The following is a 19,339-nucleotide window of genomic DNA, read 5'->3' as shown; positions in this document are numbered from 1 at the left end:
TTTATATTTCAATAGAAATGAAATATTAAAGAATTATTAAAAATTGTGCGAATAATATTTAATATTGTATTTTAAAAACTATGATATTATCGATATATTAATTATATGCGTTATAACTCATTATAGGATACGGAGCAAAGTGAAAGGATTGAACCATTATTTATTGAGTATATAAAAGCATTGTAAGGTCGAGGTAAGTAAATAATTAGTATTATCTATATATGTTCCCTTTATTTTTGGTATTACTGTTATATAAATTCGTAATTCATGCTGAAGCTGATTTATCTGAAAATATATGAGGGGTGGATGATTTAATTTGATTGACGATATGGTGTACGTGAAATGAGAAAATACATTGAAATATTATATTTGTTGTATGATGCGTTGTGGGTGTCTGAAAATAAGAGTATATCGATATATGATTTTACATTACTAGTTGCTTACAAGAAGGATGATATGTGAAAATGAGGGAGTGGTGGAAATTGAATATAATTGTGATGTGAATACTTTTTGATGTTATTGAAAGCCTGTAATGCGAAATGAACTGAAAGAGTTCTGATGCGATATGAGAAAGAAATGAAATGAAAAGAGCTCTGAAATGATATAAAAAAGATGTCTTATGAAAAGAGTTATGATGCGTAATAAAAAAGCTATGATGTGAATTGAAAGAGCTGTGATATGAGTCAGCTGTCAAGAGGATTCACTTGAACTTATATAAGGGTGAGATTGAGTTGACGGAAAAAATATAATAACTTTTAGTAAGCAACCTAGGAAAAAAAGGAGTTGAATTGATTGCTTTATTGCTAGTTAGCTGTGTGGTGTAATAAAGCTGATTATGTTGGAATTAAATTGACTATATTCTATACATGTTGTCTACTTATCTTGTTTGGGCTGTATTTGACATACATATGTAGATAGGACTAGTTATTTACTTATTGAGTTGCAAACTCATTCCTTTGCTAACATTTTTTTCAGGAATAGACCTTGAGGTATCCACCTGTCGAAAATTAAGTCCAAACGCTATATTCTGTCAGGTCGGGCCAGTACGCAGTTTTTTCCTCATTGCCAGTTACAATACAAATCACATTTTGGTTGTATAAAAAGGACTTAAAAGTGTGGGAATTACTTGTGTATGGATTACCTTGTGGTGTTTGATATGTAGATATATAATGTTGTGGGTTGATTATGCTTGTTATGACGTTGGGATTACGTGTACATATTTACATATATAGATACAGGGGTTACTTCAAGTATGATGCTTAAGAAAGATATAGTCGTAGTAGCGATAGAGGGTGCTACAAAAATAATAATATCTCTTTGTAATTTTTAAATGAAGTAATTTATCTCCTTAGATAGAAAGGTAAATTACTTCATTTTATTAAATTTAGCAAGATAAATTATTTTACTTTAAAAAATGCATAAAAGTAGATTACTATTCTTTTTCCTAAATAGAATAATATACTTATTTATAATATTAGAGAGATTGCTTATATTTTTACCAAATTATTATTATGCGGCCACAGACACAATTTGCATGTCAGATGACCAAATCAATAATTTTAGTACTTTATTCTATGTTTTTCAGACAGCCATTCAGAGATTATGAAACAGCACTTAGACTTTTTGAATTCATTTCCAGCTACCTAATATTCTCAACTCACTTCACATTTTTCCTTGTTTTCTTAATACAATTTTGATTTATCAAATAATTTCATATTTTAATTGTAAGAAAAGGTCTCATATTGTGGGCTTTATTATTATTCGTACAATTATTGTCAAAAATCATACAATTATTGTAAAAAATCAACTAATTGGGGCATTATGACAAAGCTATTCATTATTATTAGCTAAACACCTATACTTAAATTATATTTTTCTTATTCTTTTTTTAAAATTATACTACACTCCCTCCAAAAAATTTTCGTTTATACATGGCCCCTTTTCATTAGAGTTTGGATGGAAAATATTGACGTCATCAATAAAATTGTATAAATTTTTAATTTTATTTCTCATTTAACCTTCACTATAATATTTCTATCAAATGAATATAGTTTGTGAGCAATATTTTATTATAATAATAGTTTTTCAATTTATATGTGATATATTTTACTCCATTATAAGTATATAAAATATTACAGTGGAATGTCGAATTAGAGGTAATATTAAAAAATTATATATATATATTTTGTTAAGATCAGTATTTTCCTTCCAAAGTCTAACAAAAAAACGGGGTCAGATGTAAACGGTGATTTTTTAAAAGGGGTGTAAGTGTAATTTTAAAACTTTTTTAAAAAAAAGTGTAATTTCACACTTATAGAAAAGGTTTAAGTGTAATTAATCCCAACTTTTAATTATTTTTCCTCAATCAAAGTCAATTCTCTTATTAAATGAGAGTAAAAATTCTGATCTAATTTGTTTTAGATTAAACTATCACCATCTTAGTATTTAATTTTTTTCTCAATACCACTTGAATTCAAGATCATGCTCCTTGCAATATTTTATTGAGCAAATGAAGATTGAATAGGAGGATGTTGTTATTAATGTAGAAATCCATTTTCAAGAGAGTTAAACCCTAAATTGTGGTACTAATTTTTTAAATAAATAAATTTATGCTTTAATTTATTTTTTCCATCCAAAAAAAAAAAAAATTGGTTAAAATAATAATTTTTATATTTTTAATAAATTCATAATTACTATTTATATTTTTTCTTTCTCGTCTTGCTGCGTTTTTGTTATTCTCATATGATTCTTTCCTTTTCATTCTCTCACATTATGATTATGTCTTTTCATAATTTTTTTTTTCGTATCAGATCACACTTCTTCTTTATATACTCGCAGAAACTGTATACAACAATTGTTAATGCTAATTTATAAATATTCCTGGAAATTTTAAGAATCATGTATGTAAGAAGAAAGCAGGGACATAGTACAAACTATGTAATAAAGTTTAAGCAGTGAAAAATCATCACGAGAAAAATGTAAGAATAGTTTTGGGCAGACAGAGAATCAAGAAGAGAAATAATAATTAAATGGAGTGAATCTAGATAGAGAAAATCTAGGCAACAATTTGCTACAATAAAGAAAAAAGTTTCAATCTTTTTCACTCTTAATTCTCTCCTCTCTTCTTCACCCCTCAAACCCAATTCAAGATTCACACCCAAAAGACCATCATCAACCATGTCCTCGTCAACTCCAACCCCATCATCACACAACCATAAACCCACCAATCAAAATGAAGATCAAAACCAAGATGAAGCGCAAAAACCCAAATCAGAGATCAAGAAACCAACTTTTTTCACACAGTATCCACAGAAACCTACATGGGTCCTTCCCTACAGAACGCCAGCTCTCAAGAGTCTTTACTCCATTGGCAAGAAGCTTGGTCAAGGCCAGTTTGGGATCACCTTTCTTTGCACGGAGAAATCAAGCGGCATTCCTTATGCCTGTAAGTCTATACCAAAAAAGAAACTGATTTGCCTGGAGGATTACGAGGATGTGTGGAGGGAGATTCAGATAATGCACCATTTGTCTGAACACCCTAATGTTGTCAGAATAAAGGGTACTTATGAGGATGCTTTGTTTGTGCACATAGTGATGGAGTTGTGTGCTGGTGGGGAGCTCTTTGATAGGATTGTTCAGAAAGGGCATTATAGTGAAAAAGAAGCTGCTAAGTTGATAAAGACTATTGTTGGAGTGGTGGAGGCTTGTCATTCTTTAGGAGTCATGCATAGGGATTTGAAACCTGAGAACTTCTTATTTATTGGTGCTGATGAAGATGCTGCTCTCAAGGCTACTGATTTTGGCCTCTCTGTCTTCTACAAGCCAGGTTTCTCGAAAAAATCCTACCAATTCTTGTGAAAGGAAAAGAAGATCATAAGTTCTGATATGTATTTTGAATTGGGTGGTTTGGATGTTTTCATATTGATTTAATTTTTCTGGGGTTACTATCTTTATTTGCCTATTTGTCTTTTGTTTTAAATTGGATTGCCCAGCTCTAAATATTTTCTTTATGATCATGCTATTAGTATTAATTTGTAGGCTTCACTTGTTGCAGTACGCTGGAACCTGTTCAAATATCAATTTTTGACATTAATTTCATGCCATTATCATGATAATTGCCTAGAGAATCATGTAGCTTATTTGCTTCGGTAATGTTGTGTCCTGATTGCCCTGTTCTTGCCCACTAGCATTACTTTTGACTCTTTATTTGGTCACAATTTCTTGGTGGTCATTGTTTTTTCTTTCATTAGTATGTCGGACGGGAAGCATTTTTCTTATTCATCGCCCCCAAGTTTCTCATTTGTTTTAAAGCATTTTGTTTCCTAACTTTCATATAACTCAAGATTATCTGCATTTGCAACGCTGCCAGGCTGCTGGCTAGAGTGGTTATGAAATTCAACATTTGAAGATTATTTGGTCTTTGATATTTGGGGATTCTGTACATGCTTTGAGATTTTTAGATTTATCCTGATTAGATATTCTTATTCACTGAAGGGACCATGAGAGTTCTCCTAATCCGTCTTTCTCAAAGCCAAGCATTATCTGACTTTAGTGGTTTATACAATTCACTTGTTGTATTAGTGGTCCTTGCCTAGCATCGGGGCTTGTAATTTGAACTCATTGTTTCTAATTCGGATTTGGTTGTCTCATATTTATTGCCTTTCAGATGAAACTTTCAGTGATGTAGTGGGAAGTCCTTACTATGTTGCACCAGAAGTTTTGCGCAAGCATTATGGACCAGAGGCTGATGTATGGAGTGCTGGAGTTATTTTATATATTTTACTCAGTGGTGTTCCACCTTTCTGGGCTGGTATCTTCTTGCCCAATTTATTCATCCGTTTCCTGATTAGGATCTTCTTGAGATGCAGTTCTTCTGCTGATACCTAAGATTTCTAGTGTTTTTCACTTCTTTTGACTCCAGAAACTGAGATGGGAATTTTCCGTCAGATATTACGAGGTAAATTGGATTTTGATTCAGAACCATGGCCTGGGATTTCAGATGTTGCCAAGGATTTGATCACAAAGATGCTGGATAGAAATCCTAAGACAAGATTAACAGCACACGAAGTATTGTGTAAGAAAGTTCATGAGAATAAGATTTAAGTCAGTCCACCACATTAAATTGATAGATCTTTGCATTTAACCAAATTCAAACTGATTGTTAACTTTTCTTTTTCTGATCAGGTCACCCCTGGATCGTTGATGATACAATGGCCCCTGATAAGCCTCTTGATTCTGCAGTTTTGTCGCGCCTCAAGCAGTTCTCAGCGATGAACAAACTTAAGAAGATGGCTTTACGTGTAAGGACTTTATTTGTGCTTTATGAGTTTCTGGTTAGCATTTATAGTAGGTAGCTTACTGAAGCACCGTGACTTAATCATGCATCCACCAGAGTGTTGAAGAAGCTAGCTGAACTTATTATAGATCAAGATCATGCAGAGGTTATTCTACATTTTGTATTGTTATCCATGTAAATCAGTTATTATTATTTTCTTATTTCTGTGTTTAGCAAGCTGTAGTAGCACATGCTATGTTGCTTTACTTTTCTTTGGATCCAAGTGTCTGACATATAACATGCCAAAAGTTGGAGAATCTGATTTGGACATGTCATGTGGTTTATCTGCAGAACTAGTAAAACTCATTCTTGGATAGCCATGATATTTGATAATTGAAAGTCATCAAAATCAGTTTCAAGAATAATCTAAACCAAAAGTAGAATGTAAGTCGTAAGACATTAGACCAACATAAGTTTCTAATTGGTTACATATAGTACTTGACACTTATCTCATGGGGCTGTAACTAGTTCCTAGAACCTAAAAGCCTAAGTAAAACAGTTTCAATAAGAATGTAAACTATAAGTGGAATGTAAGATGCCAGAACAAACATAAGTTTGTAATGTCTCTTAATGCTGGGAGTTGTATCACGTCCATGAGAGTCTTTTTGTCAGGATTTAAATGTTTCATAATACTTTATTCATACCAAAAGATTTAAATGTTTCATAATACTTTATTCATACTAAAAGCTATAACATGAACACATAAAGTTGATTAAGCTAATAAACTGAGTTAAATCGTGCTCCAGCTTAGCTCCACCAAGTTTTGACCTGGCACGATTCATTTTTAATCTTATATTCTGCTATGTAATCAAACGACCTCTTTAGTCAACAGTTGCAGTGGACCAATTCTCGAATTAACTGGAGGGTCGGACTAGTTCTAATGACCGATGCACCTTATACCTTGATGTCAATTGATTATGTTATCGAACTATTGAGACAGAATAACAACCATTGCCCTTCAGGTAAGTTTCTTGACCATTTCCAAACCACTCCAGTTTCCATGGAAATTTTAAACTCGCTAAAAACCTGAGGAAAAGGTCTGTAAAATAGTAAGCTTTTTTGATGTGGAAACTAATGCTTTTCATAGTAGCAGGGAAACAAACTCGGGTTGCTCAACTTTAGATAATACGCATAACGAAGTTGGAAAAACTTTTAACCACTGCTTCATATTCTACCCTTTTAGCCCGTTGATTCTTGCTCGCATAAAAAGAATTTGAAGCATGTGTTGGCTAACTCAGTGAGTTTAATGCAATAGTTGAAATGATGACATCTAAATATGTATCTTCATTGGCCAGAGTGTACAAAGGGGTTTTCTAGTCAATGGGAAGTGGTATACACTAGAGTATGCTATCTGTCAGTAGTTGGACCACAGTGAAGACACTAATTCTAGATTTTGGGTCTTTCCATCCTTTCTAGCTTTTGTATAGTTTTATGTAGCCACCTTTTTCATGAACTTCCCAAATTCGGCTGTTAAAGACTGAAATGGAATTCAACTATCTATTTTTATATAGGGGACGTAAGTTAACTCAAACTTTGACAAATTTGATTATCAAGCTTCATTTCTTGCTTGAATAATTGCATTAATGGCGCTGCCGCTTTGAGATGTATCTTAATTTCATTTCATATGTTCCTACTTATATAAAATCATCCTAGTTGTTACCTGTCAACTTGCTGTGTGACTGGAAAATTGTTCTTTGTTTGTAGGTCATTGCAGAGAGATTATCTGAAGAGGAAATTGGTGGTCTGAAAGAGTTGTTCAAAATGATAGACACTGACAATAGCGGAACCATAACTTTCGATGAACTCAAAGAAGGTTTAAGGCGAGTGGGTTCTGAACTGATGGAGTCTGAAATAAAGGATCTTATGGATGCTGTAAGAAATTTTCTAGTTTACCATGTTTACTTGCTGGTACTTAAAATCACACAAATGCCTATTGCCTTCTCATTCAGCTCATCATCAAGTGCTTTCTCAATACTGGCAGGCTGACATTGATAACAGTGGGACAATAGATTATGGGGAGTTTCTTGCAGCTACTGTGCACTTGAACAAGTTAGAAAGGGAGGAGAATCTGGTTTCAGCCTTCTCTTTCTTTGATAAAGATGGTAGTGGTTACATAACCATCGATGAGCTTCAACAAGCCTGCAAAGAATTTGGTTTGAGCGAGCTTCATCTCGATGAAATGATCAGAGAGATTGACCAAGATAACGTAAGTTCTCTAATGCATGTTTTTCTTTTCAGAAAAATCAGGTAGCTACGGATAAGACGAATGCTCGAGTAAGTTGTAGATAGCTCGACTTACGTTCTGTTGTTAGTTTGGTTTAAGTTTTTTTGTCACTTTGTTAGAGTTTAGGACTATGCTAGTCCTCCCACATTCTAGAAATGAAGTACATACCATTTAGTTGATGTGGCATCTCCATTAGTAATACGGGATCCTGCATTAGGTGACTGAACTGATGAATGCCCTCTTTGGGGGTGAATATTGAAATCTGTCAGCTGATTGATGGTGTAACCTTGTGATATGAATCAAGAAATGTGTCTATACTTAGATATGTAAATTTGATGTTTTCTCCTTAGTTACCAACGTAGAACACGTGCTGGTTTGCCTGCTTGTTTGCACTGATTTCTGTCTCATTGCTTTATTGCAGGATGGACAGATAGATTATGGGGAATTCGCGGCAATGATGAGAAAAGGAAATGGAGGAGTTGGGAGGAGAACTATGAGGAAAACTATAAACTTGGGGCAAGCTCTAGGACTAGGGATCACAGAAAGTAAAGGAGATAACTGATACGAGCTAATTCGGTCCAACTCTTCTCCTTTGGATCATCTAACTTTGTTTCTCCTCTACTTCGTCCATAGTTGCTCTCCCCTTAACAACCATGTTGCCATTTTGGTCAGTAGGCCCCTTAAGCTCTTCTCTGAAACTCTTACCAAAGGGATATGACAAACTTAAAGTTCTTGATTAGACTTGCAAAACATTATGGTGCTTGCATGTATCGAATATACTGAATCTTATTTGTCTATTGCTGCCAAAGTTGTCTGAAACTTTTCTGAAGAAAAATATTTACTGTGCATAACATTAGAAACATAACAGTGCCTAAATGTTTAAGATTAATAGCCTTCTCGAGGGGATTGCAAAATTACATAGTAAATTGCAGATTTTCAATGTGTGCTAGTACTGTTATGATGATATTCAACAGTTAATATTGTTTCTGTTGTTCTAAATCTTGGTGAATTGCGTATCACTTAAACTTGTCTTGCATAGGGATTTATCGATGCAAATAATAGTACGAGTAAATGCATACTGAGGCATATTGGCTATGTAGTAAACATTATTGAAACTTTCACTTAATGTAGCTGAGAAATTCCCCAGTTTCTTCTAAAGCCACTTTTACCCCGAAAGATACTCACTTTTCCTTGTACAGAAGTAGATGCTTCAATCAAGGTACATAGATTACAAGGTTTTTACATCTTGCTAGGGAGAACTAGGTACTTTGTGTGACGCCCCTGAGCAATAAGTTTTCCGGTCTTTTTACTTCTGAAGTCCACACTGACAACAGCAAGAGCCTTTCCAACACGTAATGCCTTGGATTCTATCTCAATTTCCTCCTGAAACAAGTAATGGATACAAGTCAACAACGTTTGTTGATGATTCTGATTGGCCAAGCAGTGGAGATGCTACGAAAACAAATATAACCAAATCATAAGCCCCAAAAGAACATGTTTCAGGACAATGAGCAAATCCCAAGTAACAAAGTACTAAGATGGGGCAGAGCAAGACATCAAGAGGAGAAGTAACACAAATCCTACTCGCTATTTAGAGCTCAGAGTCTATTACAACAAACAATAACATCACCAGGACAATGCCAAGCTCATTACAAAAATGGTACATTAATAAGGCAATCACGGGCAATCAGATGCCGCAAAAGACAAGCAAACAACAATGCATGTGCACGAATAAGACTTGCTATAGTCTCAATCGAATCATCAAATGACTTCGTTCTTGCTATAGTCTTAAGTGAATGATCAAATAATACTTTTAAGCTATCGTCCATGAGGCGCATTCACAACCAAACTAATTCTAACCCATTTTGGAATTGCCAGAAGGCACCCCACAAGAAAACCACAGGCACAGCTTAGTGTAGTTTCCAAAAGTTTTGCATTGTGGAGAAACAGGTGAAGTATACTTAAATACTTCTTCTATGTAAAAGGCCTGATGAACAAGCCTCAGACTCTAGCTACCACTATCTTCATAAACTAGGGAAGTTGATAATGGCTTTCTGAATAACCTGATGGAGCTTAGAAGGGCAATTTTGAGCATGAAACTGGAAAAGGAGCCACCTTTTTGGAACTACTTCATCACTAAACTTGGTTTACACTCAGAGACAGGTATCCATCCCTTTCACTACTACACCCAAAATAACCCCACAACCAAAAAAAGAAGCAACAGATACGCAAAATATAACTCGAAATGGCAGAACTTCTAAGAATGAAGCGAACATAAATGAAAAGAAGTGGGCACAAAAGAAGCTTACACCAACATCAGCGCCACTCAAGTATGAAACGTTGATCTCCACGGAGACACCTGTTGTCGGAGCTCCCATCGTGAAAATAACAGCTGACCCCACTATGTCCACCAGCGCCGCCGTGGCTCCGCCGTGTAACGTATTCCCAGTATTCTTCAGTTAGTGAGTTCAGCAGCCGCAACAACCAACCAATCAATCAGTTAATCCAATCCCAAATTGAGCAAGCAAAAACAGAAATTGAAGAATTGGGTTTGTTTTTCCTCTTTCGAACAAATGAAATACAAACCAGGAGGCGAGGGGGGACAGTGAAGGAGCAAACAACGAGGCCCCGTTCGATGTGATCGATCTTGAGGCCTTGCATCACTATCGGCTCTATAAACCTTGGAGGCATGGAGTCCACCGTGAATTCATAATCGCCGCCTTCTTTCTCCACCAACCTCTTCACTGTATCGAAATCCATTCTTTTCCCAAATTCTGATTGATGGAACTGTGTGTTCCTCCCCCACAGCCGAAGAAACTGAGATAGTGAAATGGATTGTTGGTTGACTATAAATAAGTTGATGGTCCCTCATCTATTGTATTTTGATCCAATTCGTCCCTCATATCCTATTTGATCCGACCGAGATCGCGGGTCGCGTTTGATATCGTCCCCTTCAACTCTGGCGGATCCTTTATATCCTGATAACAGAACAAACGTCACCTAGCCGGAGTAGATACCGGCGTAGATGCTCCGACGCTCAAGTCAGTATTGAGAATTTTAGCTAGTAAAGAATAGGAGTATTAAAAATTATGAAAAGTGAAATAAGAAAGCCAGACCAACCCTTTTTTCTCTCTTCCTTCTTCTTTTTATACTCCTCCCCTTTCGTGTCCTCTGCACGATCCTTATGCCCGCTTCCACGACCGGTCATCTCGCGATCGTGGCCCACCTTTTTCGGGTATAAGATTGCCCTAAACCGTCTCTGAGGTTATCCACGTGAGTAATAGTCTTTTGTTATTAGTCTTTCATACTAAGGGTATATTAGTCTTTCATTATTCCCTTCATCATTACTCCCCCACTTTTTGAAGTGTCGTCGCTTCAAGAAGTTGAACAGCTCTATCTGACGGCTCGCTTGCAGTTCTTGATATCCTTATGATTGTCCACGTGTCTCATATCGAGCTGCGCATCGATTTACGTTCTTCAAAGGGGTAGCTGTTGTATGCTGATTAGGTAACGGTCATCTCTTCACCGCCTTCCCAAATATATATATACGGAGGCATTTCAAATTGCTCTCTCCCTTCCGCTTTTTTCTCGAGTACTGTTGCTGCAAGGCGTTACATCTTCAAGTGTATTTCTTCTTCTAGCTGGCTGTTTCTTCTTCAACTCTTCTTCTTCCCCGAGTCCTCCAGGTACCATGTCTTCTTCTAATTCCTCTAACATAGGTTCTAATTCTGCTGATATCTCTTCGTCCGCTCCCTCCAACATGCTTCTTAGGGATTTAGTTTCTCCTAGGCGCAGACCCCGTTCTAATCGTGCTAGAAACCTAAATCTAAGTACGGCTCCTGCTCCTGAGAATCCCCAACCAGTCGTACAGCCTACTCCCTGGGCCGAGATAGTTAGCACTGTGAAGTTACAAACACAGAAGATAAAAGAGAAATTCTTCATTCCTTCTAGCTATGAGATAATAATTCCTTTGTCATCCGATCGTATGCACCGTCCCCCTCCAGGGTTTTGTTCTTTTTCTCTGCAACATTTTGAGGCAGGATTACGTTTTCCCTTGCCCCCTAGTGTAGCCCTAATCCTTCGCCGCTTGAATTTATGTCCTATGCAACTATCTCCCAACTCCATACGCCACATTATTCTGTTCATCATAGTTATGCGTGTACATAGGTTTGAACCAAGCTTCGAAAATTTTTGGTCGTTATATTCCTTCACGACCTCCGTACGATCTGGTTCTTCCCCCTAATCACCCTGTCGCTCAATCTCCTAGCTGGAGATTGCAGGATCATACTCTACATGATGGAGATTTTGCTGAATCCTCCCGAAAGAGGAAGTCCCGGGGGAAATCACCCTTCCGTCCTAACCTCCTAGGGCCTACTCAGTCTCAATCTGGTGGAGGGTTACCTTCGGACGGAACCGGAACCGGGTCCGAGATTAGGCGAAATATGGATGTGCTGCGAGGTCTCACTGATTACTGGCGTACTGCTCGATCAGAACTTCGAGGCCCCGATCACCCAGTAGCCCAAATGGAAGGGGAAAAATGGGTCCCTGATTGGCAAATTTCTCCAAACAGCTCCGTATTTCGAACTCGCTCAGGCCAAGATTCCTGGGAGCTGTATGATGCTAACTGCCTTCCTCTCGATCAGGCAGCTCTCCTACAAACCTCCTTCACCCGCATGGAAGAACATTGCGCCCACTCACTTGTACAGGTATTTTATTTCATGTTTATTCTTTCTGCCTGTCCCTGAATTTCCCTAACTGTTCTCTGTTTAGGCGTCCAACTTTGTACGAGGCCTTAGTCTGAAGTGTGCTGGCTTTCGCCATAACCAAATGGCAGTAGAGCGTATAATCCGCGATCTGAGGGCCCAACTCGCTAGTTTTTCCTCCAAGGAAGAAGAATGGTCGAGATCAATGTCGACCCAGGAGGCTCGCATCAAAGAGCTTGAAGCGCAAGTGGTCTCTGAGGCCTCCAGGGCAGCTGCCGAAGGAGAAAAACGGGGTTTCGATGCAGGTCATGCAGCAGGAAAGATCGTGGGCGTTGCTGAAGGTCGCGAGATCTTCTTAAAATCGGAAGAGTATAACCAGCAGGTTCGAGGGATCCGCCTCCAAGGTGTTCGCGACTTTTTAAAGACCCCCACCTTTGACTCTGCTGTGGAAATTAAAGCCGCCGACTATCTGCTACAAGGTTTTGATCGCTGCAAGTCTCAGACTTCTCGCCTTCAGGGATTTACTCCTAATTTCGATATATCTCGCCTCAACCCCGGTTTGGATGCTAACCTTCAGCCCTTACCTGAGGAGGATGACGCACCTTCTGAGAATGATGAATTTTCTGTCCTTAGGGATGAAATAGAAAATATGTAACTTCCATCTTTCTTCTGATAATATGTAACTTTGGTACTTTAAGGTATTGATAATTTGATCTTTTTCAGATACAGTTTAATGCGATCGACTTGTTATTTGTAGCAAACTTGAAATAGATGGAGCTTTAAAATTGAAATGATCTTTCACAGATAAAGAAGGGAAACTAACTCTAGTGACCTTTTCCAGGTCATGCCTTAACCTTTTGCAGGTTATTATTTACATCAGTCTTTTTCAGACTACACAATCTTTCCCAGATCAATTTTCCTAAGATCGTTCTATTCGAACGTAACGACCTTTTCCATATCCTCCAGTATTTGATCAATAGATAGAGGTTTTAGACATAAAATCTCTTGAGGTTTTGAATATTCCACGGTCGGGGTAACTCCTTGCCTTGAGCATCTTGTAACTTGTACGTGCCTTTCCCGACGATCTCTACCACTTTGAAAGGCCCCTCCCAGTTGGGATCGAGTTTTCCTACATGCTTCGAGACCTCTACTTTTCTCAATACCAGGTCTCCGACCTGTAACGATCTGGGCTTCAAGTTCTTATTATGACCTCTCAGCATTAGACTTTTATGGTGCAACATCCTTATTCGCGCTGCCTCTCTTTTCTCTTCCAATAAGTCTAGATCGAATGCACGTTGTTCTCCATTCCTTCCTGGATCGAAGTTTGCGATCCTTTGCGACTCTTCTCCTATCTCTGCAGGAATTACAGCTTCAGAACCATAAACTAAAGAAAAAGGAGTTTCACCTGTTGAAGTTCGGGGAGTTGTTCTATAGGCCCATAGTACTCCTGGGAGCTCATCGCTCCATTCTGCCTTCGAACTCAACCTGGCTTTCAGATGTTGTAATATTGTTCTATTTGTGACCTCCGTCTGACCATTCGATTGGGGATGCCCTACTGCCGTGAAATTTTGCTGTATCTTCAACTCGTGCAACCACGCAATTATTTTCCTTCCTTGAAATTGGGTCCCATTATCGGATATCAACACCCGAGGTATTCCAAACCTGCAGATTATGTTTTTCCATATAAAGTTTATTGCTTCTCCTTCCGTGATTTTTGCGACAGCTTCTGCCTCCACCCATTTCGAGAAGTATTCTACCGCAACTATGACAAACTTCTTCTGAGCTCGTGCTGGAGGAAATGGTCCAATTATGTCTATACCCCACTGGTCAAATGGGCATGTAATTGGAACAGGGATCATCGGAACCGCATGAGTGTGAATCTGTGAGGCGAATTTCTGGCACTTCTCACATCTTCGTACGAACTCCTTACAATCCCTCATTAGTGTAGGCCAAAAGTATCCCTGTCGAGTTATCTTCTGAGCTAAGGATCTAGCCCCCGAATGATTTCCACAATTACCTTCATGAATTTCTTGTAGAACATACCTGGTTTGTGCGTCCTCTAAGCATTTAAGGAGGGGTCCCTCGACCGTTCTTTTATATAATTGTGTTCCTACTAGTGCATACCTTGGAGCTTTAAACTTAATGCGCCTAGCATGTCCGGCATCCGTAGGTAGAATGCCCTCCCTCAAGTATGCTGCTATATCTTCTATCCACAGACATCCTGAAGTTACCATATTGGTTTCCTTTCCTTCTGAGATCGCTGATCGTTCCCTTACGATCACTGTGATTTTTCTATCCTTTATTCCTACCAGCGTAGCTCCTAACTTTGATAATGCATCGGCTCTTTCATTCTCATTCCTGGGAATTTGTCGAACAGTGCACTTGGAAAATTTCTGCATCCATTCTTTTGTTCTCTTCAAATAATCTGTCATAGATCTTTCTTTAGTTTCATATATTCCCTCAACTTGCATAGCGACCAGTTGCGAGTCGGTGTATACTTCAAGAATCTGCGCTCCAGCTTCTAGTGCTAGCTCCAAACCCAATAGTAAAGCTTCATACTCGGCTTCGTTATTTGTAACAGGAAAAGACAACCGAACAGCGACCTCAATCTCCATGCCTGCTGGCCCTTCGATCAATATTCCTGCTGCCCCATTGTTGGCATTGGAGGATCCATCCACATGTAACATCCAAGTTTCTACATCTGTCTGAGTACCGGATATCTCCACCATGAAATCAACCAAAATCTGGGCTTTCTCTGCTGTGCGACCCTGATAGGTGATGTCGACTACATTGGACAAGCCTTGGCTACAACACTTTAGAGCATAATGCATATTGTGTGATGATAAGGAAGAGGAGTCATGTTCTCACCCCTTCTTTGAGCGAACATATGCCTCCCGGGTTAGTAGACACATCTCAAAGATTAATTAAGTGGAATTAGCTTTATAAACAATGGCAGCAAGGCCCTCGGTGGAGAGGAAGACATCTTGTGGATACAACTACATGAGTTGTCTTAGCTTCACTGGTGTATCATGTTTGTCAGGAACAAAATACAAGGAGATCTCAACGTGTTTCAAAGAAACAAATAATTGTTGCTAGACTTATAGTTGACGAAATGAGGCAGAAACTACTCATACAGTATGATTTATCATCATTTTAGGGATAGTTTCTGTCTTTAGAATGACACCAACAATGTTGTCTCATTCTCTAATAAATATTACACAAGTTCTAATCATCTCTTAAAGCGTCCTAGTAATATTGTCTATGTAGAATTTAATTAGTAACCAACTAACCCCAATACATCAGTTATAAAATCGAGCATCACTACTAATGGTTACAAATGTCTAAACCTTGTGAAACAATCGATACCACACTTGTTGCTTAAGTCACTTTCCACTTATCAAACATAGTATGTCTCCAAAATACTCCTTAATCGGTTGAGAACCAATAGCCAACACCAACTTATAATATTATCACAAAGACTACTACAACAAGATTAGCAACCTAATTTCTTAGCTCAATACTCTAATTGTAGTAAATTGCGTACTGGTTGGCTGCCCAACAGTGATCTATAACAATTTTAACACTAAGCAATCCCAAAGATTCTCAAAATAACTTAGACTGTGGAAATCTTAGCTCTAATCCAATAGTCAGCTTAGATGTTAGGGTCTAAAGTTCTTGTTCTAGCATAGCCTTGATGGCAACCTGACCCTGATACCACCTTGTCATGCCCTAGGAGTAGGATCCCTTCTTTGAGTTCTATTCTTGGGATGCGACCTAACTAAAATCATAAGATCAATATGTTCACCAAATATAACCTAATAATCGGAACAAATACAAGCTCTAATCATTCAACCTCTTTCTTAACCACCTCGGTCTCTCTCCTAGGTGAGCTAAATCCTGAGTTGTTTATTTTATCCTTTGTATCTGGAGGAAGAAATTTAAAGTACGCAACCAAAGACTTAGTGAGGCCATGATTGAGTGCACGTGAAAAAAAAATCATAATAGAAAAGTTGATGAAAATACATAAAACATATCATATTGACTAGCAACAGCGAGCCTATGAATACCATATCAGGCAAGGATCGAAGGAGAGTCAATGTAAATAGTGAATTTTTAGAGGGTGTGTAACTATAATTTGAAACATTTTTGGCATAAAGTGAAATTTTTTATATTTTTATAGGTTCTAAGTATAACTAATTATAAAATAAAATATTTGTTATGTGATTAATTTTAGTGAAAAGAAAAACATTTTGTATGATGTTCTGTCCACATTTGATAGAATTATTGGAGAATTTGGGTGACAAGTAACCAAAGTGGAAAAAAAGTTAGAAATTTTTCTCACGTAAAGGAATATTTTCCTCTCTACAGAGGTTTCTTTCTCTAGAATTAGGGTTGACCTTCCTTGATCACTTTTCTTCCCTTTATTGGCCTTTCTTCCTCGTCCCTCTGTCGGAATCTGCCTCGAAAGTCATTGGCATTATCATCTGCGTTGTTGTTATTGCTGAAACTGCTGGTGTATATAGCCTTGTCACGATGTCTAGTAGTGCTCATCATTTATCTCTCCTCATCTTTCGACTCACCACCCCTCCCCTCTTATATTTTTGTTTCTTTGTGTTTCGTTTTTCTTGTAGGTTTTCTGCCATACTTCTGTTCTTCACAAGGTTCTTCTCAGTTCTCAGTCGTTTGTGTAATATGGATCTTAAATTGCATCGTTTGCATGCCTCTCTATCACTATCGGAGGAGGAAAAATCGGGCCTTGTTATGCCAACAGGGCTTTGGCATACGGATCGAGTCGATCAGGGAATTTATGTAGTTGACAGGCTTCTGTCCAATGGATCTTTCCATCCTGATGCATTACAGTCAAGTCTATTGGCTTCGTTCAGACCCGTTCGCAGTATGGAATTCAGAATGATCGAAAGGAACCGGTTTTCACTGAAATTTTGTCACTAGATTGATCGATAGTGAGTTCTTACGAGTTGCTCGCGGGCTTATGAAAAAAGCTTACTGGTTTTGGGTCCCCTCAAATCGTGTTAAAATCCGAGCACGGTGGACTTAAATCGGTGTGATTTCTTCATACAGATTCATGGTCTACCAATTAGAAAATGACGAACGATGTGGCATCAGTTATCGGCAACTGATAGGAGTGCATTTTATGTTAATTTTGAGTGATATTTTGTTGTCTTCTGCAACTAAAACACTCCTAATCAAATGTGTCATATTGCAACATTAGCCCATAATGGATTGATGCAATAAAAAAGGGTGAAAGGAGCCAAAAATAAATACTTGACAAAATTAGAAGAACGAGTTAGGCGTGCCCACGCCTAAATCTATGAAAATGCAGTTTAAAAAAGAAAGTCCAAGAAACGAAATTTCAAAAGATTTGAGGCGGTCTGGGACACCTTTGGCTGATTGGAAATTACCTTTACTGGAAGAATCTCTTTAGGATATGATTATTATTTCCTTAAGACTTTTAGTTTTATTAGGAATTTTAGTTCTAATAGGATTAGGTAAATAGTTACTATATATATGTGCCGTAATTCACTATATAGACATCTTTTGATCTCCCATCTTTGCGAATATTCTCTGCGTTTTTCTATAATATTTTCTCTTTTGCTTTTATTTGTTCTCTCATTAGCATGCTAGACTACTTATTTTATTTCTAGTTAAAGATTCGGTGAATGCTTGATTCCAATATGTTGTGAGATCTAACTTGTGCTTTCTACTTTCATTTATATGGTATTTGTATTGTTCTCTATGCTTTTATTACAAATAATCTGACTTATGAATGATAGGTACCATTATTCATTTTCAAGAATATTTACCTAGCCAATTGAACTCTCAAATCCGTAATCATTTATTTAGTTCAATAACTAGTGGTAACGAAGTATAATTGATTACGTCGTAGTTCGATTATGTGGTTGAGAATGAACAATCTAATTTAAATAAATCCTCATAGGAATTTATTAGTTAGAATTGGGCCTTTCTAGTTCTTAATGTTGTTGGTAAATTAAATCTTGAGAACGTTCTTAAAGTTGTTTACTGATTAGGGATTTAGTCAACAGACATTCATTGACTATCAACAAGGTAAAGAAATATGAGATTGTTAGGTCATACCAATGACCATAATCAATTTATCTAGCATGAATGATTGTCATCTTTGCATTTATGATTAACTGAGGAATTGGGCATGATCGTGTCTTTAATTAGAAATCCTTCTTCTCATATTTATTTATTTTCTTTATTTTGTTTTCTAGACTCAGACTTTAAACAAAATTCCCCTATATTTTATTTTCATTTTTATTTGAAGAAATTAATTTAAAATCAATCTCTGTTCATTCTACCCTACTCATTACTTTTACAAATTTTAGTAGAAAAATATTTTTAGATTCGACACCCATCAAATTTTGGTGCCATTGTCGGGGATTGATGTCTTTAAATTAATTTCTTTTTGTTAATTGTTCTTGTTACTTGGTTTTTAATGCCACAATCTTCTCGTACAGGTGAACTTGAATTTGATCTCAAGATCGAGAAGGCCACACGAAGACTCCAAAAAGAAACCAAGCAACACAAGGGAGATGTCTCTACCTCTTTCGAAACCAAGGCAGATTTCGCACTAGACGGGCCCACGTCTAGCGACTTTGAAGACAAAGTCATGGCTCGAAATCCAAAACGATCAATTAATGAGATGACTTCTCTTAACTTAAACCAATAACCACTTTGCATTAAACATCCAACTTTAGATGTTGATTTTGTACTTAAATCTAGCTTATCTACTTATTCCCTACTTTTCATGGTCTTGCAGGTGAAGATCCACACAAACATCTCAAAACATTTCATGTGGTGTATCTGGCATAAGCCTCAAGGGGTCATCAAAGAGCAAGCCAAATTACGAGCTTTTCCATTCTCGTTAGGTGATAAGGCAAATGATTGACTCTATTCCTTACCCTCGAGATCCATTGCCAGTTGGAACGAGCTCAAAAAGCAATTCCTTGAAAACTACTTCCCCGCTTCAAGAACTATAAGCATGTGGAAGGAAATCAGTGGCATACGTCAATTTTTCAAGGAAAATATCCATGA

General features: G+C 37.3%; 2 protein-coding genes across 2 annotated transcripts; one reads left to right on the top strand and one right to left on the bottom strand.

Annotated features, from left to right (window-relative positions):
• The first annotated feature begins 3,040 nt into the window (after positions 1-3,040).
• LOC105165867 (calcium-dependent protein kinase SK5) lies at positions 3,041-8,394 on the top strand. The gene is made up of 7 exons (XM_011085028.3): positions 3,041-3,826; positions 4,667-4,810; positions 4,922-5,074; positions 5,185-5,300; positions 7,040-7,207; positions 7,317-7,541; positions 7,981-8,394. The coding sequence occupies exons 1-7, from the start codon at positions 3,178-3,180 to the stop codon at positions 8,119-8,121; spliced, it is 1,596 nt and encodes a 531-aa protein (XP_011083330.3). The 5' UTR covers positions 3,041-3,177; the 3' UTR covers positions 8,122-8,394.
• Positions 8,395-8,652: 258 nt separating this feature from the next.
• On the bottom strand, positions 8,653-10,394 carry LOC105165780 (Thioesterase superfamily protein). The gene is made up of 3 exons (XM_011084907.3): positions 10,146-10,394; positions 9,869-10,012; positions 8,653-8,942 (listed from the first exon to the last, which is right to left on the bottom strand). Exons 1-3 carry the CDS (start codon positions 10,317-10,319, stop codon positions 8,799-8,801), a joined length of 462 nt encoding a protein of 153 aa, XP_011083209.1. The 5' UTR covers positions 10,320-10,394; the 3' UTR covers positions 8,653-8,798.
• Positions 10,395-19,339: the final 8,945 nt, after the last annotated feature.

This window comes from Sesamum indicum, linkage group LG6 (assembly GCF_026168435.1).
Source record: "Sesamum indicum cultivar Baizhima isolate 11 linkage group LG6, ASM2616843v1, whole genome shotgun sequence".
NCBI classification, from domain to species: Eukaryota; Viridiplantae; Streptophyta; class Magnoliopsida; order Lamiales; family Pedaliaceae; genus Sesamum; species Sesamum indicum.
This window is presented reverse-complemented; position numbering and strand designations above follow the sequence as displayed.

Coding starts and splice junctions, on each gene's coding strand:
- LOC105165867 (XM_011085028.3), top strand. CDS start 3,178: ATGTCCTCGTCAACTCCAACCCCATCATCACACAACCATAAACCCACC. Junction 4,811..4,921: donor TGTTCCACCTTTCTGGGCTG/GTATCTTCTTGC, acceptor TTTTGACTCCAG/AAACTGAGATGGGAATTTTC. Junction 7,542..7,980: donor GAGAGATTGACCAAGATAAC/GTAAGTTCTCTA, acceptor GCTTTATTGCAG/GATGGACAGATAGATTATGG.
- LOC105165780 (XM_011084907.3), bottom strand. CDS start 10,319: ATGGATTTCGATACAGTGAAGAGGTTGGTGGAGAAAGAAGGCGGCGAT. Junction 10,013..10,145: donor CTGTCCCCCCTCGCCTCCTG/GTTTGTATTTCA, acceptor CACTAACTGAAG/AATACTGGGAATACGTTACA. Junction 8,943..9,868: donor TGAGTGGCGCTGATGTTGGT/GTAAGCTTCTTT, acceptor TACTTGTTTCAG/GAGGAAATTGAGATAGAATC.